Below are 25953 nucleotides of genomic sequence, written 5' to 3'. Positions count from 1 at the left end.
CCGTAAATGTTATTTTGTCTCAGTGCTGCACAGTTGATATATTCAAACAAGTATTGCTAATATTTGTTCTATTTAATCTGGTACAGATCATCTGGAAAACACAAACCACAGTTTGTTTTTCAAAGCATACTACACTTATTTAATCTATACAGTTGGGTTCAAGATTGTTTAGTTCATTCGTATATTGTATATAAAGGTGAATCGCTTTTGTGATGCATATTTAGCTTGTATATGTGTAAATAGCAGAACCAATTGACAATAAAAAAGCTGTTTTTAAACCTGTATTTGAGTTTTGTATTTACTACCCTGCCAAAAATAACATTATGACTTTCTTATGGTTATTGTGGGTCAATATCAAAACTAGATTATACTTTTACTTGACTAGCTTGTACTGTGATTAGTTTTTCTAACACTTGAGGGCGATGTTTGCAGATCCAAATGACAAATGTCAGATATAATAACCTAAACTTGCATTAAGTGCATTTTACATGTATCATATTATTCTTAACGACTATTTATCTGCATAACATGGTGCGCTTATTGTTGAATATTTTAATAGGTTTCTCCGTGGCACAAACGTGCTTTCAATTCATGATGTTCAATTCGCGAACGAGTCGTTCTTCTGAGTCGGTTCTTTTTTAACGTTTCATTCGAACTGATTCGCACAGCGCCTATTGTTTATCACTCAGTCTTTGGAGAGAACCGTGAGGTGAGTGACAAGTTAGAGAAATAAATGTAACCCGTGTTAAATTTAGGCTATTTTACTGAATAAAATGCCACTGAATTGATTCAAGTTTAGGCTATTTGCCATTTCCTTACATCCTGGAGGTAGTGAAAATTAAATGATTTTAATATGAAAATATCTCTATATTTACATTTAAGTAAAGCTTATTCAACGTAGTGCAGTTGTAAACAAAGTGGCAAATTAAGGGCTATGCTAGTAGCCTACCCAGGTTACTTGTTATATTTATTTGTGTTATGAAAGTAATATTTTTTTAATTATGAAAAGAGTATTACATAGATATGATAATGTTATTATTCGTATTAAATGATATCTTTTTGTAAACCAACAGTAAGACTGAATTGATTTCACTAACTAGATTTTTGTATCTTTTCAGTGAAATGTTTCTTATCATATTGTCAGTGTGTTAATAATAAATAATGTTTGTTGACGAGTGATAATTTCAAAGAATCAATGAATCATTTTTAACTAGTTCATTGAACCAATTGAGCAAACCGATTCTCTCTTGATTGAATCAGCAGCAGAAAACTACTGCATTTCCCACAATTCACGGGCAGTAGTTCATCAGTGGGTGGGTGCTGCACGCTTGGGCTTTTTTCACATTCTTACGCTCTGTTTATTCCTCAGAAGAAACCAGCGCGAGTGGAGCGCCGCGCCGAACGCTGCAACGTTCTGAATTTGAATTTTTTAATATTTAGAATTTCCCTGCGCCAGGCTCGATATGCAGAACGTTTGAATTTGAAATAAAAATAGGGGAAGAAAAATACCAGAGCTGTTTGGCGGCAGAATTTCTCAAGAGTTGTATATATTTTCGCGTGTAAAGAAAGGCACCTGACTCAGTGCAAGCGAATGATTTTGATTTCAAGAACTGTGAGCGGTAGATGAAAGCGCCGACACCGCGGCTGCTCTTTGATCTGAAAGGAGGCGCTAAAGGAAGATTTATTGATTGATTTGGTGGAAAGCTAAAGCAACTTTTTAATCTCGTCTAAACATATTCCAACCCTCCTGATTGATGGAGAGTCACAGGACGAGCATTTTCGGAATCAAACCATTTCATTGTGACACTTTGCACCTTTAAATCACATCTGCCAATCCACGCGGCGTCTTTATAGTTGACAGTTCTTGAGCGGTACGGACCGAACTGATCTGACCCGTTCTCTGAAGTTTGACGCGCGCACGGTTCGATCATGGGCTGCACGGTGAGCGCTGAAGACAAGGCGGCCGCCGAGAGATCGAAGATGATCGACAAAAACCTGCGGGAGGATGGAGAGAAGGCGGCGAGGGAGGTGAAACTGCTCCTGCTCGGTAAGTCATGGCACGTCGTGTGTGTGTGTGTGTGTGTGTGTGTCATTTTCAGCAGGTCTGTGTGTTCAGAAGGCTCCCGCGAAAGATTTCGTTTTCTATTTGTCACATGCTTCCATAAAAACAACATGCCAGTACTTTGCTACTCGTTTGGAGGAGATACATATATTTAATATGAAATTGAGGTTGCGGATATGATGTGTTCGATTCGATTGGTGATGGATGCAAACACACCAGCACCCGTCTAATGCACTGCTGCTGTCTTTCATTTGAGACACAATATTATTTACAAAAATAAAAATAAAAAAATTAATCAAGCAGTAAGAAATGTAATGTTTGTGGACATGTACCGCGAAAATACCAGAGCATACCTCAAAGCACTTTTGCTTTCCATATAAGATATAAATATTACCGTGTTTTCTTGGCATTTTGTATGATCAGTGATAAGACATGTGCGCACATGCACATACATTCCGTGGTAATCATCGAAGCACATTGGAGTACCATGGTGTTTGGATATACCATGGTAGCAGTATGGTATGAAAGTGCCATGGTATAGTGATGATATTAGATGGTGATACTATGGTGCAGAAAATTCATGGTACTCCAAGCAAGGTACTTCCAAACGTATTATGGCATTTTTTGTGTGTGTAAATTATATAAAATACATCTTTACCATGCTCATGACACATTTTTAGGCTTGCTTTTGTATGGGGGTGCATGAAAAACCAACCCACCAATATCTCAGTGCTTCTGTTATGTGACATTAAATATACATTTGTAGAGTGGATAAGTGATGCATATTTTGTGCCATCTAGTTATATCATCATTATCAGTGAAGTTTTTATGCTGTTGTTTCATTTAGTATCGTTTAGCTTATTCAGGTCAATTGCAGATGTTCTCTAATGTAACCACCTGCAATAATGCATTATGTAACTCTTCTGCTATACGTCCATTAGCTATACTCACCTCTGCATTGGAGAAAAAAACACTTATCAATGTTTAATTATGTGGTTTCCATGGATGCTGCATTGTCCCTTATGTTCATGTGTTTAGGCCTTGCCATAAATAATCTCAGCTCTCTTGTTCTATTGCTATTTTGTATCAAAAGCTTGGTATTAAATGAAGTAAACGGGCATCCAAGATACAATGCTGTTTGGCGTTTAGCAAGACCACCAGGTTAGGAATAGACAAGAGCCTGCAGGTAGAGCACTTGTCGAGGAACCCTGCTGTGAGAATCAGATGAGTACAGCTCTAAACAAAAGACTTCACCATTCAATTATACTTCATTAAAGAGTTCTCCCGCTGTAACCAATCCATTTGTATTCTGTCAGGTCCATTGGTGGTAAATGAAAGCGTGTTGGATTCTGAAAATGACTTTGTCGTGGGGGGTACTGTACGATTCTGTAGTTAATGTATGTTGATTGATACACGCCTGTTTAAAAGTCAGAGGATGTTCTAGTAAAATACCTGGATCAACAAAATGATTAGTACAAAAACAGACTTTACAATGCATTAGATATGCTGCAGTGTGTATGAGTGCTGTTCGCAATCGCAGTGGGTTTTTTGTGGCCCATAGACCTTAGGTTAGATTTAACATGGATGAAAACGAGGCTGACTTACCAGCACTATATAAAGGTCCTCATGTCATTTTCACAACTTTCAAAATTGTTTTATGAAGTTTTTGTCCACTGACTTAGTTACTAATACGTCATTTGTTTCATTTACTGGATGAATCAGCATTTTTGAACACATCTCTTGAATGAATGATTCAATGAATGACATACATTTGTTTTAACAGTCACTTGTCGACACCTAGTGGCGTAATTTTTTTTGCTCTATTTGCTCTATTTTGATCGCTACCATAGTAATACATTAGTGTTTATATCCGAACTATAAACTTTTATCCCAGTACTTCTGATATTATTTGAACATTTGTAACATAGAAATAATAATATTGTGTGTTGTTGAATTGATTGTGTGTGAAGCGGTTTCATACTTCTACATGACAAATGCTCTGGTTCAGCGACAGCGTGAATGCGGATTTGAATATTTGCTGTGTTTGGACTTGTCAAAGGTTTAATAGACAGCCGAATCGCGGTCATTTAGGAATGAAATCGTGGGTGTTTGAATCGAGATCGCAATCTTTTTATGATTAATCACGCAGCTCTACTGTTTATAGACAAGGATGTCTGTTGATTTTTTTGCAGGGGTACAAGGGGATAGCCTGACTACGTCAGACTTCGTACTTCCGCTCAATTTCATTTCGCTTCTGTACTCAGTCTGAGACAGCGGCCTATCTATCCGTTTTCCTCCGGCCTGAAAACAGCCGGCCAATCAACGAACAGAGGGCGGGCTGAAAGCCGTGACGTAGTCGCTAAGCGCCGAGTTTAAGATTAGGTCAGGGAAATCGAAAACGACCGCGGATATGGAGACGCGGATGCAATTCGCTCAGTTGTGGAGAATATTCCCGGCATTAGCAAACTGAAGCCCGGACAAGAAGAGTGTGTATTAAACATTTTGAATGGAGGTGATGTTGTGGCCCTGCTCCCTTTGGGAAAAGTTTAATTTATCAACTATTACCGATCGTCAGCGAGAAACTGGGGAGGCTTTTGACAGGTCAGTGTATCCTTTCTTTTCCAGGTCTTAAATATTGCCATGACATGCTGTAATCTTGCAATTAAGTTGCAGCATTTCCGACAGACTCGAGATGAACAAAGAGCTGTGTTTAACAGAACTAATCCTAACTTTGACAGTTGGCTGCAAATATTTTTTTGTTTCTCTCTACTGTCAAATATCAGTTTAGAGGCCCTGATTGTACCGTGGATGCGTAGATTAACTTCGCATAATCTGCAAAAGTCATTTACAGCCATGTTCACTCCGGTATTTCGCTCGCATCATCAAGTGTTTACAGTGGAAGTTCGATCATAGATTTGAGTTCGATGCATGATGTCTGTGGTTCGATGCAACTGTGTCGGCGCATAACATACGTCATACATAAACTTATCTGATTGGCTTACGGGTAACCAATGATTTTAAACTTCAGACAAGCGCCCCCTAGCGAGAGAGAAAACACTTCTCTATTATGCCATTCCAGACTCTGTCTACGAAGCAAAGTGAAGTAGCAGAGTCTGGTATTACCAGGCTAACAAGGGGAGGCAAAGTTATCTCAAATTTTCCAAATATTGTCTGATTCATTAGCCTGCCTGATATATCAGAAATTCAGAATATTTACCATGTTTAAAATGACATGTAGTCTGGATAACGTTACTCACAACAGTAAGTTGCTGCCTTAGTAAACCTTGAGCCTGAATTTATGACCAATCTGGACATTTCGCTTGAGTTTGGAAGTATCAGAGTTTGTCATAAAACTGATTATGAGACCATTAATCTCTTAAAGTTAGTGTAGCTGCTTACACTGTGGCCTAATTCTGCATCGAGTCTCTATCCTCACACTTCAGTGCCGCCACGCCACCCTGAGCTGGAGCGTTTGTGTCCTGTATGTCATATCCTGTTAGTGGCGCAGCATGTGTGCTCTGATGCTGACAGCGTGGGGACAGGTGTGACAGCAGCGCTCTCCTCAACAGGCTTTACCCTACGGAGAGAGCAAGCAGGAGTGAGTATACTGGGAGAACATGCCTGGGGAATAGGGGAGAATGACTTTAGATGTAATCAAAAAATTGGATGAACTTAGCTTGACACTGATTCCCTCTCGGTAACTTATAACATGATGTTCAAATATCTCTATGTAAATAAATAAAAGCACTCTAGAAAGCACATATGCTACATTATTTAGGTCTCGGGCTTATAGTGTTAAATCAGAAATGAGACGCACTCAAGCCCTGACTAGTACAGTAAATAGGGATTTCCACACACCAGTGTTTACTGAGCTCCCACTAATGACTTCATACGGTCAGGTCTGAAAATGATAGATGACCACAGCAATAATCTCATGCTGTTATATCCTGTAAACACAGTGCAATTTCTCGTCAGCACCATTCTGCCTTATTCAGCGTTTTCACAATATTGCTAAACGTACATCAACATCATCAGTTTGAAACATTCTGGATGTGAAAATGATGCTGGCCTGGTTACTTTCCATTGTTTACTGACTCAAATCAATCACCTGTCTTGGGTTGTTCAGGTAGTCGGTTTAAACATTTCACATTAGCATGAAAACAACTCTAGCACTAGCAATGTAGAAATGGAGAACAACTATTATCTAAATATGATGATGCACTTAAAATGCATTTACGTTTACATGCTTTATGTTGCCTGAAAATTGACCGTAATCAGAATACAATCATGCATTGAAGGCACTCCATGTTCTGTTCAATATAGCAATGTTTCTGTATAATTCAATCTGGTTTGAAAGACAGAGATAATTCAAATGAAATCATTAGAGGCTAATTGAGTATATGTTTAAGTATAAGAATAGTCTCTCATTGCTGTGCATTGTGGGATTGCTTTATCTGGATATTGAACATTTTCTCAGTTTTTCCAATATGAAGCATTTTACAATAGTGTAATTTTTCGTCTACAAATTGAGAACCACACCTATGATATGATATGACGCCTTCAAACGTTGTCTTGGTGGGAATCTCACTAGGTTTTGTAACAGAACTGTGGTTCAGACAGGCTTTTCATAATCATTTTTCCTAATAGCCTCTTTCACTCCTTACTCAGTATGCGTCACATGTTTGAAACCGCGCTGGTCAGAATTATTGACCTTGCCTCCTCTTCATGTCTCTGCTGTTTATGAGCAACTCACCATTATGACACATGTCTGGTGGTCATACTCCAGACTCTTATCAGTTGGGTTTCATTTAAAAAGTTGGCTGCCAGGAATATCCCTGAGTCAAGTTTTGTTTTTACCCTCCAGAATCCTCCCACGACATGGACTGCAAGTGTTGAATCCCCAAACAATTGTGAAGTCAAGGTCATGTCACAGTCTCCAAGCGGGAAGTACTTCGTGGTCTTGTGTTTATGTAAACCGAGCTTCTTAAACTCTTTCCTCATCATGCCTGAACATTTCAAGTGTACTAGGTTGGCAAAACTCAAGGAAATTCCAAAAGACAAAAGCTTTGAGGACAAGAATGACGAGCACTTTCTTTGGGTTTAGCTTTTTTGAAAGGATGGCCAGCGGCGGCAGTTACATCACATAACTAATGGAATTGTGCCACAGAATCAGGAGGGTTCATGTGCTGGAAGCTACTGTTGTAGACACTCATTTTGAGGGGATATTCTGGACTCTTTTATCCAGGTCCTTTTTTGAGACATTTCTATGTATATGTTGGAAATCCCTGAGGAAGTGGAATTTGCAAGGTTTTAGCAGCACTTCTTTTAACAACAGACAAAGGGTTGGGAAATATAGCCTAGCTAGAATTATATGTAAATATTTTTTATCAAAATCATCTCTCAGTGGCTGTTGGGTTGGAATAATGGTTGAAAAAACATTGTATTCATATTAATAAAAAAAAATACAATTTCTACTCTACAGTTTAAATTAATATTAAAGGGATAGTTCACTTTGAAATTAATTTTTGATAGGCTATGTTTTAGCTTACCTCAAGGGCATCCAAGATGTAGGTGTCTTTGTGTGCACAGTATTTTCAATTTTGTTATTTTTATGTCAAACCGTTCTTGTCTGTCAGTCATATAATGCAGGCCTATGGGGTCCACCTCAAAGAGCATGCACAGAGAAGTCCAAATTAAACATGATTTAATGACTCGTAAATGTAAGTACACATTGATGGCCTAAGACACGAAACGAGCGGTTTGTGTGAGAAAACGAACAGTATTTATATAGTTTTTACCTCTTGTAATCACAGTCACGTCCAAGTACTCTGATGGCGCGGGCGCCTCTGTCTGCGAAAGCGCCGGAAAGCCCCGGAAGTGATCTCTCGCGCGTGTATGTCACTCATTGTTTACACAGAGATTTCGGACGTAAAATCTCTCTTTTTTCTAATTTCTTTCCGAAATCGTCTTCCATTGCTATTTCCTGTATATCTAAATATGTTTAGATCTTCACAGTGAAATGTAAAACCAGAGCCGTTGAAAAACAGCTCTGGGTAAAACTTCCGAAATCTCTGTGTAAACAATGAGTGACGTACACGCGCGAGAGATCACTTCCGGGGCTTTCCGGCGCTTGCGCAGACAGAGGCGCCCGCGCCATCAGAGTACTTGGACGTGACTGTGATTACAAGAGGTAAAAACGATATAAATACTGTTAGTTTTCTCACACAAACCGCTCGTTTTGTGTCTTAGGCCATCAATGTGTACTTACATTTACGAGTCATTAAATCATGTTTAATTTGGACTTCTCTGTGCATGCTCTTTGAGGTGGACCCCCATAGGCCTGCATTATATGACTGACAGACAAGAACGGTTTGACCTAAAAATAACAAAATTGAAAATACTGTGGACACAAAGACACCTACATCTTGGATGCCCTTGAGGTAAGCTAAAACATATCAAAAATTAATTTCAAAGTGAACTATCCCTTTAAAAAAAGAAAGTAGTACTTTTATTTAGGAAGGTCACATTTTGATCAAAGGTGCCAGTAAAGATGTTCATAATCGTAGAAAAGATTTATTTTTTTAACTTTCTATTCGATGAATTCTGAAAAAATTTATCATGTTTTCCACAAAAATATGAAGCAGCACAACTGTTTTCAACATCAAATCAGTATATTAGAATGATTTCTGAAGGATCATGTGACACTGAAGACTTGAGTAATGATGCTGAAAATATATTCAAATACAAGTTATTTTAAATTGTTATACAATATTACTGTTTTTGCTGTATTTTTGATTCCAATAAATTCAGCTTGGTTTTCATAAGACTTATTTCAAAAACATAACATTTTTACCAATCCCAAACTTCTGAACGACAGTGTATATAATCAGAGGAACCAATAATTCAACCACACAGCCATTGTTGCTGATTAAATTAATGTACAATACAGTGAAATTTGATGTGGTCAGATAAGCTGTTTTTTTGTTGTAATGATCATCAAGAACCACATACTTGTAATTTCACATTAAGCTTGACAGCACACTGAGAGGTGTGTGGTGTTTTGGAATAAAAGCTGGTGTATCTGTTGTTAAAAACCTTGAAGGCAAGTGGGTTCAGTGATTTATCAACTGCACTGTTTACATTTGGAGTGTTGTGAGTCATTGTGTTGTGTCTGTGTAACTTTGGCTCATGTTCTGAGGGCTAGGAAAGAGCAGAGGTCAGAGTCGGATACTTCCTGTCGGGAGATATCCAGCAAACAGCGACAGTCCCAGACAGTGATAAAACGGCACCTTCTCCTTTTACCTTCAGATAGAGTGCAAAAACAGCTCGCCAAGGTGACTCCTCGCAGAACAGGTGACAGCTTCCTGCACACACTTACATCTTCAAAATTCACACACACACACTTGACTTCAGAATGAGAGTGTGTCCTCCAAAACCACCTCTGTGATTTGTGCACATTGCACAAACACATTTGAAAACAGACGTCTGGCTTCTAGGTTTCCTATTTCAGCTCGTCTCATAGGTCTTACATCAACCTTGCCCAACTTGAAAGTGTCTCCTGTTCTTTCATAGAATGATGTCAGATCTTCAAGTCTCAGCATGCCAGAAATATACCAAATGTTGGTGTTGCAAGGGGTCCTTTAAAACTTGAAGAAACCTAGAGTTTTATGGCTATGTTGTGCTTTTTGTTTGCTTAATGTTTTATGAAAAAATAATTTATCTGACTCAGAAGCCATACGATAGCTTTGTGTGATGAACAGAGCAATGCTTAAGTTGATATTTACTGAAAATCGTTGCCACGAATCTAATTTGTGTATGCACATATTAAAACTTAATGCATTGATCGGTCATAAGACACTGGCCATTGGCACCATTAACATCAAACCTGTTACGTCAACAGAAAAGATGTTTTCAGGACTGACGAATTGTGCAAAATGGGTCGATTTTGTTTTCATGTTGTTGTTCGAGGAGGTGTGCTGAGATAATTCACAGAAGATGTTTTCTCTTGTTTAGTTGTTTATGGCGGCTCTACAATAGTTGTTCCTTTGGTCGTGCGTATTTGGGATTTGGGTATTATTATTTGGGATGTGGTGCATTTATTGATCTCAGCCTGTTGGGGCTAAAATGCTTGCAGCCATTTACCAGCGACCTACTGTGCTGTTTCTGTCATTATAGGCTGAATACATCAGCTGGTTTGCCAGTTTCTCTCACACTCATTGTCAGTCCATTTTCATTCCTGCAAAGCTCAGAAAATAGACGGAACCTCCTGCAGGCCGTATTATAATCTGTGCAGTGAAGTTGAGAGCATGCAAAATCGAGAAGAAATCTTAACACAAAGAAGATTGACTTGGCGTATATGTACTACCGTCCGTTCAAGATGGTGGGGTTGGTTAGATTTTTTTAAGGATTTTGAAAGAATTTTCTTATGCCCACCCAGGCTAAATTTATTTGACCAAAAATAATGTAAAAAAAAAAAAGAGTAATATTGTGACAGTTGTGCCGCTTAATATTTTTGTGGAAATGGTGATGCTTTTTGTTCAGGATTCTTTAATGAATAGAAAGTTCAAAAGAACAGCATTGATTTGAAATGGAAATCTTTTGTAACATAATTCACTTCTCACACATTTCACATGTGATCGCAAAGTATGCTGAAACGTGATGCGTAACACGAGAAAGAACCTCATTGGTTCTTATGGAAGCTCAAACGTGATGCGTAACACGAGAAAGAACCTCATTGGTTCTTATGGAAGCTCAAACGTGATGCGTAACACGAGAAAGAACCTCATTGGTTCTTATGGAAGCTCAAACGTGATGCGTAACGCGAGAAAGAACCTCATTGGTTCTTATGGAAGCTCAAACGTGATGCGTAACACGAGAAAGAACCTCATTGGTTCTTATGGAAGCTCAAACGTGATGCGTAACACGAGAAAGAACCTCATTGGTTCTTATGAAAGCTCAAACGTGATGCGTAACACGAGAAAGAACCTCATTGGTTCTTATGGAAGCTCAAACGTGATGCGTAACACGAGAAAGAACCTCATTGGTTCTTATGGAATCTCAAACGTGCTGCGTAACACGAGATTGAACCTCATTGGTTCTTATGGAAGCTCAAACGTGATGCGTAACACGAGATTGAACCTCATTGGTTCTTATGGAAGCTCAAACGTGATGCGTAACAAGATTGAACCTCATTGGTTCTTATGGAAGCTCAAACGTGATGCGTAACACGAAATTGAACCTCATTGGTTCTTATGGAAGCTCAAACGTGCTGCGTAACACACGATTGAACCTCATTGGTTCTTATGGAAGCTCAAACGTGATGCGTAACACGAGATTGAACCTCATTGGTTCTTATGGAAGCTCAAACGTGCTGCGTAACATGAAAATGAACCTCATTGGTTCTTATGGAAGCTCAAACGTACTGTGTAACATGAGAATGAACCTCATTGGTTCTTATGGAAGCTCAAACGTGATGCGTAACACGAGATTGAACCTCATTGGTTCTTATGGAAGCTCAAACGTGCTGCGTAACATGAAAATGAACCTCATTGGTTCTTATGGAAGCTCAAACGTGATGCGTAACACGAGAATGAACCTCATTGGTTCTTATGGAAGCTCAAACGTGATGCGTAACACGAGAATGAACCTCATTGGTTCTTATGGAAGCTCAAATGTGATGCGTAACACGAGATTGAACCTCATTGGTTCTTATGGAAGCTCAAACGTGATGCGTAACACGAGATTGAACCTCATTGGTTCTTATGGAAGCTCAAATGTGATGCGTAACACGAGATTGAACCTCATTGGTTCTTATGGAAGCTCAAACGTGATGCGTAACACGAGAATGAACCTCATTGGTTTTTATGGAAGCTCAAACGTGATGCGTAACACGAGATTGAACCTCATTGGTTCTTATGGAAGCTCAAACGTGATGCGTAACACGAGATTGAACCTCATTGGTTCTTATGGAAGCTCAAACGTGATGCGTAACACGAGAATGAACCTCATTGGTTCTTATGGAAGCTCAAACGTGCTGCGTAACACGAGAATGAACCTCATTGGTTTTTATGGAAGCTCAAACGTGATGCGTAACACGAGATTGAACCTCATTGGTTCTTATGGAAGCTCAAACGTGATGCGTAACACGAGATTGAACCTCATTGGTTCTTATGGAAGCTCAAACGTGATGCGTAACACGAGATTGAACCTCATTGGTTCTTATGGAAGCTCAAACGTGATGCGTAACACGAGATTGAACCTCATTGGTTCTTATGGAAGCTCAAACGTGATGCGTAACACGAGAATGAACCTCATTGGTTCTTATGGAAGCTCAAACGTGATGCGTAACACGAGATTGAACCTCATTGGTTCTTATGGAAGCTCAAACGTGATGCGTAACACGAGATTGAACCTCACTGGTTCTTATGGAAGCTCAAACGTGATGCGTAACACGAGAATGAACCTCATTGGTTCTTATGGAAGCTCAAACGTGCTGCGTAACACGAGAATGAACCTCATTGGTTCTTATGGAAGCTCAAACGTGATGCGTAACACGAGAATGAACCTCATTGGTTCTTATGGAAGCTCAAACGTGATGCGTAACCCGAGATTGAACCTCATTGGTTCTTATGGAAGCTCAAACGTGATGCGTAACACGAGATTGAACCTCATTGGTTCTTATGGAAGCTCAAACGTGATGCGTAACACGAGAATGAACCTCATTGGTTCTTATGGAAGCTCAAACGTGCTGCGTAAGACACTGGTCGGGGAAAAGAAATCTCTCTTCGTCTCGCCTACGATTGATCACGCCCGGTGTGAATAGCTCCATAGAGATCTATTGTTCTGAATCAAGAGCACCATCGCGACGAACAGTGTGAAAGGCCCTTATCTTGTTTTAGCAAGTTTATTCAACCAGCCCCTGGTGTTACACCAAATTTTCCTTTAAATTTCCTTGTAAAGCAGCAGTTCATTTGACAAAGTCTCAGTGCTTTTTTCTTCAGTAATTCTTGACCATAATTGGCGTTGGTGTATCTTCATTTGCTGACTTCTCGTCTTGCCAGGCGGAATGAAGGGAACTGCGAAACCCATCTGACACAATGCCGTCAGCCCTCCGGTGGAGGGTTTGAACATGGCTCTGTAGGAGTGCTCTTTGTGAAGCTCTCCTCTTTTTGAAGCACTGCTCAGAGATGTAAATTGGGCTCAGGCTCTGATTAGGCCACTTGACGGGTGGCAGTGTAGAGCCGCACTGGAGATCAAAGACACTGGAAACGCTGCGGACAAAGACTCTTTAGACGCCAAGGCTCTAAATTGGAATAATTGATCACAGTAGTGAATGGTGTCATTATGGACGCCCTTCTCAGCGTCTCAAGAGCATTCTTTTCTTGCGGAGGACACTACGGACATGCAAGGAGTATACTTGCCATCTGTAAAAAAAAGTAGATGAAATGTAAAACTGTTTTTGAAAGTAAACTGCTGCTTGAGTTGTTGCTGAACGCAGAATTTGACACTTGGTCATGCTGGCAGTGTGAGTTCAAGTCTATTTTGCACCATTACTCAATCCTCTCCTTCCATTGTCTGTCCTTTTGACTATTACTATTCAATTAGCGTTAGGCAGTTTGAACAAAGTCATATATCGAACACTATAACTATATTTGCTGGAAAGACATTGAAAAACTTGTTTATATATTAGGCGTATTATTGGTGCTCAATTATTCAGAATGGTTTAATCCTTTTTGGAGCTAATATTTTTGTGTTCTGTAAACGGATCCCTGGTCAAACTGCAGTCTAAAACTCCATCCACATGTGATTTGTGATAAGACTGATTGCATTGCGCATTCTGAGTGCATTTCCCTGTAAATCCCAGCCAATTTCCCCAGTACATTGTGTGCTGTACATTTCCCAAGCTCATCACGCAGTGATCTCTAGTTTCTGTCTTTCATTTCATGTCATGTTTTGGTTTCGTTCTTTATCTTGAAACAAGCCTCCTGCTGCTTACAATGAGATCATTTGATGTGGACAGAAAAAAGCTAATAATTAACATGGAACAAGTACATTGAACAATATGACTGGTCATAGACGCTTATGTGTCAGATGGAATTGATCCATCCTCATGTTTTACATTTTTAGAGGTGGATACTGAGCTGTGTGTTTTTTTTAGTTTTTTTTTTTACCAGAATTGCAGAATATCAAACTTTGCGTTTCTTTTTGACTCTGGCCAATAAGAAACACCATAGTAAGCAATAAGCATTGGGCAACTAGAGCAGAACATGATTTGATGTGGCGTAACCTCATCAAATGTTATTTTGTATTAATTACCATATTGAAGGGATTTGCCAGCCAGTAGCAAACTAGCAAGTCAAAGAAAGGTTTATTACGTTGTTTTCCCCTTGGCATGAGTGAAAAAGTTCACAGTAGAATGTGTCTGATTGTGCTTCTGCATTGAGCCGCTGTGTGTTGTGTTGGCCTGATCTCTATAGACGAAATTACTGTTTACAAACAAACGTTATCTGCAACTCTTCTGGCTTGTCTTTTGTGCAGGGTGCCTAATGAAGATTTGGTTCAATTAAATAGAGCAGTGTGCATCCAATTCTAAAAGTCTGTTTGAGATTTAGACTTCTTTTGATTTCTATCATTCTCAGTGGATCAGGACAAATCTGCAAAACTGCTTGGATCCCTCTGCTCTAATCAGACCTGGTTGACCCAACTGATCCAAGACTGGTGTCAGTCGATTTGTTTGTGTTTGTATTTTGTAATTCACTAGTTGCAAATGGCTGATTTTAACTTTGAAAGCACCGTGTTGAGAAATATCAGAGCAAATACTTGAACATAGGACTGGGTGTTCCTCGATAAAATTATAACAAAAGTTTGACAAATGTTTAATATAATGTTTATGCACTATGCAAATAATGCTGTGCATGTGTGTTGCAGAGAGTTGCACTGGTGCTAATAACTGATAAGCGCTGCCATTTCATCACGCGGCCACTAAACAGCGCAGTGAGATCCAGTGAAAAACGTTTGAGATCAGTGCAGAGTTCTTCCATTACAAACCACAAATCAAATGCCTCGTGATATAAACTAGTTTAAAGCCAGATGAAAACGTGCTGACATTCTCAACAACACTGACTCGGAAAACAGGATAAACATTGAGCCCAAAATGATCCAGTTAGAAGCTTTTCAATCCACAAATCACCAACACTTACCAAGGATTATGTGGCAGAAAGGTGGGAAATTCAACTCAAATGGCATTATTATTATTATTATTAATGTAGACATTAAAGGAGTAGAGAATATAATGATAGTATTTTCTGTTATTAAACTGTTTTTGTGCATTTACATTATACTAAATGTCTTTAGGCTACTGTTTTTCATAAAAAATACCACAGAATCAATATAGTTACGTTTTACCATGGTGTAAAGGTAGCAATGTAAACAGTGAGGTGCGGTCCGTGGATTTAGTTGTTAACATGATCCAAATACTATGGAAGACCAATAGTTTATTTTAATTCGCCTTTGGCTAAGCCCCGCCCCCCTTAGTTACGGTTGCTACGTCCGACAAACAAACTTCATCTGGGCTCTGGTATTAACATGGCTTATGCTGTGACAGCTCTTCCTGCTGAAATTTGATCAAACTTTTATAAAGCAGCAAATAAAGTGTCCGATAGAAGTAGGCAAAAGGGCTGCAATATACGTTCGAAGACTATATTCACGACATACAGGTGAAACGCAAGGAACAACAAGGCATCCAAATAGAGGCAAAAGCATACCGGTCACATTTAAAAAATGAACCACCGCATATCCTACTAATGGAGACGGAGGCTGGGACTAACAATATCAAGGAGCAACACTGTTCATGCAAAGCTGGGTAGGTCTCTATTCACTTCTATAATCGTTATTACAAAGCAAACTGACTACGCGAGTATAACGTTGTATTTATTAGCAGCGTGTGCTAGACGACACTTGTCAGGATTTGACTTCGGTTTGGGAAGGGGAAAAAACGGACACCCCCCTCCAACCTCTCTGGGAAACGTGTATCTGTGTTACAAATGCCCCAGGCACAACGTTTAACCATATTTTTCATAAAATTATGACGGTAATAGCCCGCCGAGACCAAAAATATGAGACACCTGTGTTAAAGTTAATGGAGCGCTGTGAAAAAGTGTCGGACCTCTGTGGGAGCTCGTTCTTGGCTGCGCTGTGATTGGTCAATCTACATTCTAGGGTGTGGCTTAGCCAAAGGCGAATTCTAACTCAAACAGTAATAATTCCAATTCATCTTGGTCTTATTCCTTATGTTTCTGGATTACTTTATTGCTCTTTTATTTCTCAGTAAATTGTACACAAAGCATGCGTGTCTGTGATTGCTCAACTATACTGGATTACTGCACTTGACATTTTTCACTATTAGCTAATTGTTGCAGCTGTAATTGTAATCTTAATGAATTATTTTAGTGTGCAGTCATCCCAAGCTGAAAGCCCACTATAACACAAATGGCGATAATCACACAAAATATGATAGTAGTTATTTTAAAGATTTAGTATAATTGAAATCAAGTCGGGCACAAATTGTTACAGAGACAATAGATTTGTAGCGAGTTGGGGTGTTTGCTGCTTATTTGTGATCATTTAGCTTTCATAATCACACAGCGGTTCCTCAGAACACAGGCTGTTAGCTTGTGTCCGAGTCGCTATGGAGACATGTTTCTGTCTGTAGCAGACTGTAGTGTTTTTCCTCAATATGAGTTCAGTACAGGCCAGACATCAGTGTACCTCCTCTAATTCAGCCATAACTTACAATACAATATAAACACACAATTCATTATGTTCTGTGCTCGTCGTAAGAGTGTTCATGTGTTAGTGCATCAGAATTGAAGTGTTAAAATTGTATGGATGAATATTTAGGCTCTATCTGGTGAGGTTATAGCATGAGATTTGGCTGTTAGGTTTGAGCAATACAAGAGTTTTTATGATTTAAAGGTTTTTCAATGGCGGATGCTGATATTTAGATATTTTAATTAAAAGATCGAAGGTGTTGCAATCAATTAATACTTATTGCAGACACTATTTACTTTAGTTTCTATCTATATATTAGGGCTGCGCAATATATACAAATTATTGAAATATAGCGAATGTACATATCGCAATATGCATATCGCAACTGCTTGCAATAACTGGGGTCATGAACAAAAAACAAGACGAGAAAATCACTCACTGCTCTTGACTGAATGTGAATAACTTTTGTAGCTTTAATAAGAATCAGTATGTTTTTAATTCATACAGTGAAGACTAAGCAGTGTTTTATTTTTACATTTGATAATTTAGTTTCTGTGTTAAATAAACCTAATGTAGGCCTGAACCCCTAAACCCCCTGGTTTAAACTGATGTTAAAATTACACTTCTTATGCTACTGTAAAACACTGCTGTTCACTTTCAGAAGTTGTAGGAATGCTTTTTTCTGACAAAAAGAATGTGAAACATGTATTCAGGTTATTTCATTTTAAACATAATTTTATTTTACACACTTTCAGCAATATCGTATCGCATATCAAATATCAAATTTTTCTTTCTATCCATCGTTCTGTCTATCATTCTGTCTATCGTTCTATCTATTTGTGTATCTGTCTACCTATCGTTGTATTGTTCTATTTGGATTTAACGAAAGTATTCAAAATGTGTTTGTGCCACAGAATTTTTCTGTGCTCTTTTTAGGAATCTTGTTCTTTCATGTTATAGCATGTCTCTCTACAGGTATTCACACATTCTTCTCCCCACCACCAATTATTTCACACCTTGGGTTTTTTACAATACCACTATGTTGCATTAAAATCCCCATTGCTGCAGACCTGCTACTTTTCTTTTTTTTTGCCAGAGGAGATGATGTAAGGTGGTTTAATGGAAGAATAAGCAAATGAAAAGCAGCTGAATCCGGTGTTTATCGGGGCAGCTGTTCAGCACATGTGGCCAGTAGCTACTTCATAAAGACAGAAATTCTCTTTAATCTGAGTCGGAGAGAGAGAGAGAAAGACGGGCAGACAGCCGTGGGTGAGTGTAGACTAGTTCCCTGCCTCAGGAAAAATACTGCGTTTCCTCCCTAGACTTCCACCACCCCAATCCATTCTACGTGGCATTCCTTGCTTCCTTACTTTAGCCTAGCTAGAGCCACCTTCCCAATTTTCCACTGGGGATGGGAATATTAAGGAATTATGATTATTTAATGGCTCTGAATTCCTAAATCCCAGTTAATGATTCTTTTTCATATAAAGAACAATTGGTCCTAACTGTGTGTACGGTAGTTCACCCAAAAACTCACACACTTGTCTTTCCAAACTCTTATGACTTACTTTCTTCTGTGGAAAACAAAAGGTTTTTTTGTTAAAAAGGGTCTAAACAGCATTGAATCCCATTGAATTTCATTGTATGTGTGAACTATCCTTTTAAAAGTGGTATTGTTGTCAGATAGATGGATAGACAGACAGACATTTAGAACAGTTGTGTCTTATACTGTGGACTCCACACATATTGGCACCCTCCATAAATATGAGCAAAACAGACCATAGAAAAATATCTTTGGTTTTTATGGGGTTTGGTGTCTGGATGAAATATTCTGAATGATAGGAATCTACAATCTTTCTTGTGATGGAGCCTGGAATCATAACCACACCATGTTGATTCATTTGGCCAGAGGAGAACTGATTGCCCGACTGAGCCTGGTTTCTTCCAAGGTTTTTTTTTTCTACATTTCTGTCACAGATGGAGTTTGGGTTCCCTGCCATTGTCGCTTTTGGCTTGCTTAGTTGCGGACACAAAATATTCAGCAATATTACGTTTTTTACTGTACTGACACTATCGGACACTACTGTACTGAAACTATCGGATAAGGTTGTTGATGAACATATAGCAAGTCCATTCCTCCATACAGAATCTCTTCAGATTCAGAGGACCATGGTTGTGTACTCTTCTTCTACTTGCAGGGTTTCTATGGGGTTCTGGTTAAGGGTCTGTTATGTTCATGGCATAACCTTCATTCTGCGGGGAGTGAACCTTTTTTGTTGTTGTTGATTTTGAGGTGTGTTTTGGATCATTGTCCTGCTGAAAGATGGAACCATGGACAATTTTATGGTTCCTGGCAGGGTCAGTCAGGTTTTGATTTAATATCTGCTAGTACTTGATGGAGTTTATGATACCATGTATCCTGACAAGTTGTCCAGGGCCTTTGGATGAAAACTAGCCTCTCAGCATTAAAGATCCACCACCATACTTCACAGTGGGGATACGTAGTGTAAACAGTACACCGCTTCCTGGTTCTACGTCAGAACGCCGCCTCACTATTGGCACGCATATGTCTTATGCCGCGTTCCAGGCAACCTGTAACCCGTGTTTTTTCAACTCGTAACTGGGAGTACATCGATCTAGTACGAATTCACGGGTGGGAAGTCACAGGTTTGACTGCCGTTCCAGTGCACTTTCACGGGTATAAGGTTGGAAAAACACGGGTTACAGGTTGCCTGGAACGATGTACTCCCAGTTACGAGTTGGAAAAACACGGGTTACAGGTTGCCTGGAACGATGTACTCCCAGTTACGAGTTGGAAAAACACGGGTTACAGGTTGCCTGGAACGCGGCATTAGTTCTCACGTGACCAGCGTCGACCAATAGTGAGGCGCCGTTCTGATGTGCTGTTTACACTACGCCAACAGCGTAGGATAAGGACGTAGAAGAGAAGAGATTTTTGAATAAAGTTATTATTTATTAAGGTTGAACCACTGTAGTCACACGGACTATTTTAATGATGTCTTTACTCTTTACTAACTTTCTGGACCTTGAAAGTTGCAATGACGTTGCTGCCTATGTGGGGAAACCTCTTGGATTTCTTCAAAAATATCTTAATTTGTGTTCCGAAGATGAACAAGGTCTTACGGGTTTGGAACGACATGAGGGTGAGTAATTAATGACTGAAATTTCATTTTTGGGTGAACTATCCCGTTAAGTGCTCCTAATCGCTGAGGTGATTTTAAAAACATACAGTATTTACCAAGGATGCCAATATTTGTAAAGGCCACTGTAAATAATATACTTTTTAAGATTAAAGTTCCATTTTAATAAGACAAAATTTAGTTCTAAATGTGGATCTTTAACAACCAGTTCTGATTTAAGTCTCATGAGCCTTAAGTAGAGCAACAGTTTGGTTCATTCTAAGTTCGAAGTAACTCAAGAAAACAAACGAGTCTGAGTTTTCTTGATCAATTCATTAAAAAGAACCGGTTCATAAGAGTCAGCTGTTCGTTAATTGGACTACACTGGTTGTGCTATATGTCTGAGAGGACAATGCAACAGTAAGATGTTTTCTTGTGAATTTTGTCTTTTGAAATTGCTTTTGTGGTGTCCAGTAATTCTATCTTATCATATTCAATTCCTTCTACTACCAACAATATCCTTTGCAGTGCAGGAAGCACTACTCTGTTCTCTGTGTTCCACAAATACTTCAGTATGAAATCGGATCGGACCTTGTCTAAAGTTATGGCTTTAATGGGCTTGACGAGAACTTGAAAGCGGCATATTAGTTTTACTCGTGTTTTTCTCTCTCTATCTTCATGCCATCCTCTATCAGTTTGTGCAGTGAATTAAAGACTCTTTCTTTCAACCTTTCAACCTCAATCTTTTTGTGAATCTGTTTTTTTGGTTCCCTGCGGGCCAGGAACAGCCGGAAGCAGCACTCCCTCAGTTACTGGCATCCTTTTTGTGCACTGAGATTATCCATCTGGCCCTTAATTAATGGGACTTGTCTTGATATGATTAAGGGAATAGCTGAATTTTTTTAGCCAGTGCCGGTCGCGGTGATCCGTTTAGTTTAATTCAGTATGATGATCGTGCTGAAACTGGAGGCATGATTATTGATGATATATTGCAGATTGTCAATGGTATATTTGTATTAATTGGCGGCTGGTGTCATGTGTGTGTGTGTGCACATGCTTGCCAGCACTTGATGTACGTGCGAGTGCAAAACCCTGAGATGGAAACTCAACTTCTTTTTCTGAACAACTGCAGTGCATCAACAAATACTTGCGGTGGAAATATTTCATGTTGTGGTGAATTGAGAGAGAGAGAAAGTAACAAAGACAGTAGAAGGAAAGGGAGAATAGAAAGGCACACGGCAGTGCAGTTTTATATGATATTGTTTCTCTTAGTGCTACAGTTTGAACTGCAATACCTTGACATTTGGTTTAAATTGAGCATACTTCAGAAACAAAGGCAGAGATTTGTTGTCTGGATTTAGTTTGAACAAGGGAGTGATCAACCGGTTCCGTTTTCATAATGAAACATGCAGATCACTCACACGCATATGCTGATACCTTGCAGAGGAACATTTGCACCAGTTTCCTGTTGGCAAAAACAGGAAGATCAGTGCGGTTTAAGAAAGAACATTCAGATTATATTAAAACACGCTGTTATTAAACTCAAGCGTTTCCATTGTGGTCTAACAGACTCTAGCGTGTCTTCAAGGTTTTAAATCCACACATGTTAGCATTCGCTTCTCATTTCTAATGTTACTGTCTGCTTTTTACTTCTCTTTAAAGTCGCTTTAGATTAATGTTGGACTATTTGTGGTATATGCTCATTGAATTCACGCTTTAATATTCTAGTGTGTGTGGCAAAATGGCACTAGTCCTCTGTTTTCTTCCATGCTTTAAAGTCTTACGCTTGTATTATTCTCATGTGACAGAAGGTTTCACCTAAGATAAATAAAAAAATCAATAATGTGTGACAAGTCTCTTCTCTTCCTGTTACGGCGAGCTAGTGGGTGTGGCTAGGAGACTCATCAACGGAACGATGTCCACCTGTTCATCCCTCTATAAATGTTTAGACTGACTGGTGTACAGACAAGTCTTTCCTCCGGTTTACTTTGTGTTCGATTTATGTTTGATTTGGGCTCGGTTAGTTTCTTTGGTTTATTTTGGTTTGCTCTGGCTGATACATTTACACCCATGCCCTTTGTCAGGCATTACAGACGACCACGTTTTATTGTTTTATACATTTTTCTAATTATGTGAATACAAGTTATTTTCTTTTGCAATCCAATCACTGTGTCCTCCTCCATTTCATTTGCCACGGCTTTGAGCCGGTCGTGACAAATGTCTTAGAAAGATCGTAATATTAGTTTGTAATGTTTTGGATGTTGGGTTTAGATCACTAATACCTCAAATGTTTAAGATGATAAATCAATAATAGTGTGTATTAACCCCAAGTATCAGCTGTTTTTCTCTTTTGGTGGAGATGATTCTATAATTTAAGATGCAAAATTATAATCTCATTCGAATGGTGTGTTCACATGGATTCATCTCTAATAATCTGTTCTGCAGAATTTCATTGGCTAAATCAAATATAAAGAGGTATCTGCGAACATTGAATGCATGCGTTTTTGAGTTTTAGAAAATCTGTTACTATTCTCAACATGGAACAGCATTCGTAGCTCATTTTACGTTCTTAATAATTGATGTATTTCCAAGTAGATAAAACAGGATAAACGAGTACAAATGTTGGGTAAAAGTGTGATTTGATTTTCTGTCGGGAATTGGTTTGCCTGTATGTCAGCGGGAAAGGAACAGTTTCAGAATTGAAGCAAGTTATTACATTTTTGATGAAAGATTATGAAGACAAACATTTCATTTTGTGCTCAATAAGACCGAGCGTGTGTATTGAGGAGTCTACAGTGAACAAGTGAATAGTGGGTTAAGGACATATTACTTACATGTTTTTTTAAACACATTCACGTTTCAGGTCTAATATAAGAATCGTGTGTCAGAGATTTGATGGCTAGTGTGGATTAAGGGGGTAAGCTGAGATCAGAGATGCTGGGTTTAAGCCTGATCTCCCCTGGGGAGATGTGATAGTGTGCTGCTGTTTTTAGCCCCTGTCTGCAAGAGCAGACAAGAAAAGGACATTTCGGAAGCGCCACACCAATAGTGTTTCCAAGCGTAGTATGCAACCACAGCACACATAGATGCTTTGAAATGGCTGTAGCTAAAACCTCAGACTTTTTTTGCTCGTGTTTGTTATTTACTTTAGTGAACCGTGTTTGAGAAAAAATTAGCCTATATTCCACATACCCAATTGTGCAAATCAGAGATTTTAAATGTGTGTGTGTGTGTGTGTGTATAACTGTTCTAAATTAACAATGGAGGATAAAATGTTAGCATGGGTTACTGTCTTTTTACTTCTCCTAAGTCACTTTAGATGAAAGTAAATGTATATAAATGTATGCCAATAAAAGAGAATATTTTGCCATACTTTAGATGGATTTCACAGGTAGTGTTGGTAAAACTTTATTTCTATGTTTCCACTTTAGACATTCTACTAACTATAAGTAACTTTACAACAACAAGTATTAGTAGACCGTCTGTTTAATATCTGCTTTATTTTGATGCTCCCAACAGACATTCTATAACAGCTATATGTCTATATTGTCTACTAATTCTATTAACATGAACCCCTAACAGTTTACTAATACTCTAATGAGAGTTAGTTGACATGTAGTTGCAAAGTTAGTAGAATGTGTGGACTATGGAAATAAAGTGTTGTTAACCTAGTGTTTACTTGCCACATTATTTACCTATGCCTTAACTTATCACTATATGAAGGAAGCTAATTGTACTAGAATTTATGCAACACACGTTAACCAGAAATGGCAGTTGCATCTATTTTACATTTCTAATGCAAATGTAAATCACATTATGAATGCAAAATTGGATTAAAATGCCATTTCCGGTTAAATGAAAAGTATTGCAAAATTTACTGTTTCTGTGGTTTTTATTGCCATAAATACCCTTCTATATCCAATTATGCAAATCAAATATTTTAAATGTGTGTGTGTGTGCATTATAACAGACTAGCATATTCTCCCGTTCATATTCAACCCGGAAATGAATGCAAAATAGGATGCCAATGCATATTTATATAAAATTTTTTTAAGTTATACTAGTTCCCATTACATCTATCAGTACAGCATCACAATACTGCAGTAACACAGCTGATCCTCCGTAAACAAACGCTTCCATTTGGATTAAGCTTTGCCTTTGGTTATCTGTCTCTTCGCCATTCAATAACAATTAGATTTTTTTTTTTCTTTATCGGCTCAATCTGTTTGTCTAAACAAACATGAGCATGGGCTATTGAGCCTGACAGCTGCAAAAATGAAGGAAATCCACTGTGATTTACCCTGTACACCTTCAGATGCCTGTCCTAATGCCTCAGCTCAGCGTGTCTCGGCTCGATTCAAACTCAAATGTGGTCTAAGGGAATGTTGGTTTGACGGTCTGCGTGCTGTGGAAGTGGGAGTTGACGTGCTCGCGCGCGCACCACTGCAGTGCAGCATGCAGAACTGCTGAGCCGCTCTGGCTTTCTGACCCACTTTTTCCCCGTCTTTCATTTGTTCCACTTCAGGATTCATTTCACAGGCTATACCCGGTGGCACAACTCAAGAGTGTGTTTGAACGACAAGAATAGTCTGTCGGGCCTTTCACGTTGATAGAAAAGAGGATCTGTAGAAATGAGGGGTTTTGTGTTGGAAAAATGACGCTGGATGTAATCGTTGACGGTCGTATTTCATCTTGAGGCTTGAGTATGGATGGGTTTAGCCACTAAGCAGAGCAGGTTCTACAAGACAATACCAGCACGCATTATGAATGACAAACAAAATGCATTTTGTTATCAGTGCATATACTGTATAGTGCAGATGGAGTTACGAAAGTATTACAAATTGACTTAAATATTTGTCCTGTGCAGAATCTGATTCGGTTGGGATTAGTGCTCGATTAGCATGGGTTCTTCAATGGCCGATGGCCTATATAATAGCCTATTCATAATGCTATTTATTGTAAAATAAATGTTGGCATTTATTTCATTATATTTATCACACGCACTGAAAGCAGATGATATAAGGGCATGTGTTTTTCTAATTTTTAATCAAATTTAGGTTCAATATGTATATAGATTTGATTGAAGTTTACGGGTTTGTGTTCCTTTTCTTCTTTGACTGCGCTAGAGTTTAATTGGTCTTGAAGAAAAAAAAGAAAAATCTCACTGATTTAAATGTAGCCTAAACCTTGAAATGAGTTTTTTTCTTCCTCATTTTAGTCAACCCAATATTATAAAACAAATGTCATTTAATTATAATTATAATTAATAATTAGGCCTACCTGTAACCCAGGTCACAGGGTCTGGATTTGAATGCCAGCTCTAGTTTGCCATTTCTGCTCACTTCCTCAACAGCTACGACATGAGACAGTTGGAAGCTGTCTGTCTGAATCAGACACACAAAGAGGAAGCTGACATTGTATTAGGATGAATAATAGATATGGAGACGCAAAGGTTCTTAGTCATCAGCGTTCTGGAAGATGTATGTGTTTTTATAATAGGAAACAGAGTGGAGCATCTGACCTTTATATTGCTGGTGGTATTATGAATTCCTCACAGCACTGGAGAAACACACACATCTACGCCATTTACAGTAGATGAACGCATGGAAAGCACTTGGCCCTTTGGCTCTACCTAGAGGTTTCTCAGAATTTTGTGAACAGCGTTTTTTTGTTTATTGCTCAACTTATATCTCATGTCAATAACGGTGAAGTTCCAGAAATCTTCCTATTGCATTTAAATTTGATGATTTCAGATTTTCTTTGTGCATCTCTATCATAAATGCTTGTTGAGCAGTTCTGCTGGATTTGAAGGCTTATCCTTGGTCTCTGAGCTGTGGAAATGTGGAATAGAATTACTTTTAGGTAAACATCTACATTTATTTAGCAGGTCTCCAGACTGCGACTAGTGATATTTTTGCTTTGATCACCAGTGGTGACAATTTTGATTTACATGTTATGATTTAAAAATGAGTTTGAGTGCCA

At 38.7% G+C, this 25953-nt stretch overlaps 1 protein-coding gene across 1 annotated transcript in view; it reads left to right on the top strand.

The window, feature by feature from the left end:
* The first annotated feature begins 1385 nt into the window (after window positions 1–1385).
* Window positions 1386–25953, top strand: part of gnai2b (guanine nucleotide binding protein (G protein), alpha inhibiting activity polypeptide 2b) — a 48387-nt gene continuing 23819 nt past the window's right edge. Inside the window, exon 1 of the mRNA XM_056270534.1 lies at window positions 1386–2047. Coding sequence (XP_056126509.1) covers window positions 1930–2047 — 118 coding nt within the window. The 5' untranslated portion in view covers window positions 1386–1929. The remainder of the gene's footprint in view (window positions 2048–25953) is intronic.

Source organism: Rhinichthys klamathensis, unplaced genomic scaffold, assembly GCF_029890125.1.
Source record: "Rhinichthys klamathensis goyatoka isolate OS25496 unplaced genomic scaffold, OSU_Roscu_1.1 h1tg000303l_1, whole genome shotgun sequence".
NCBI lineage: Eukaryota > Metazoa > Chordata > Actinopteri > Cypriniformes > Leuciscidae > Rhinichthys > Rhinichthys klamathensis.
Note: the sequence above shows the minus strand (reverse complement) of the source record. Positions and strands in the feature narration are given on the sequence as shown.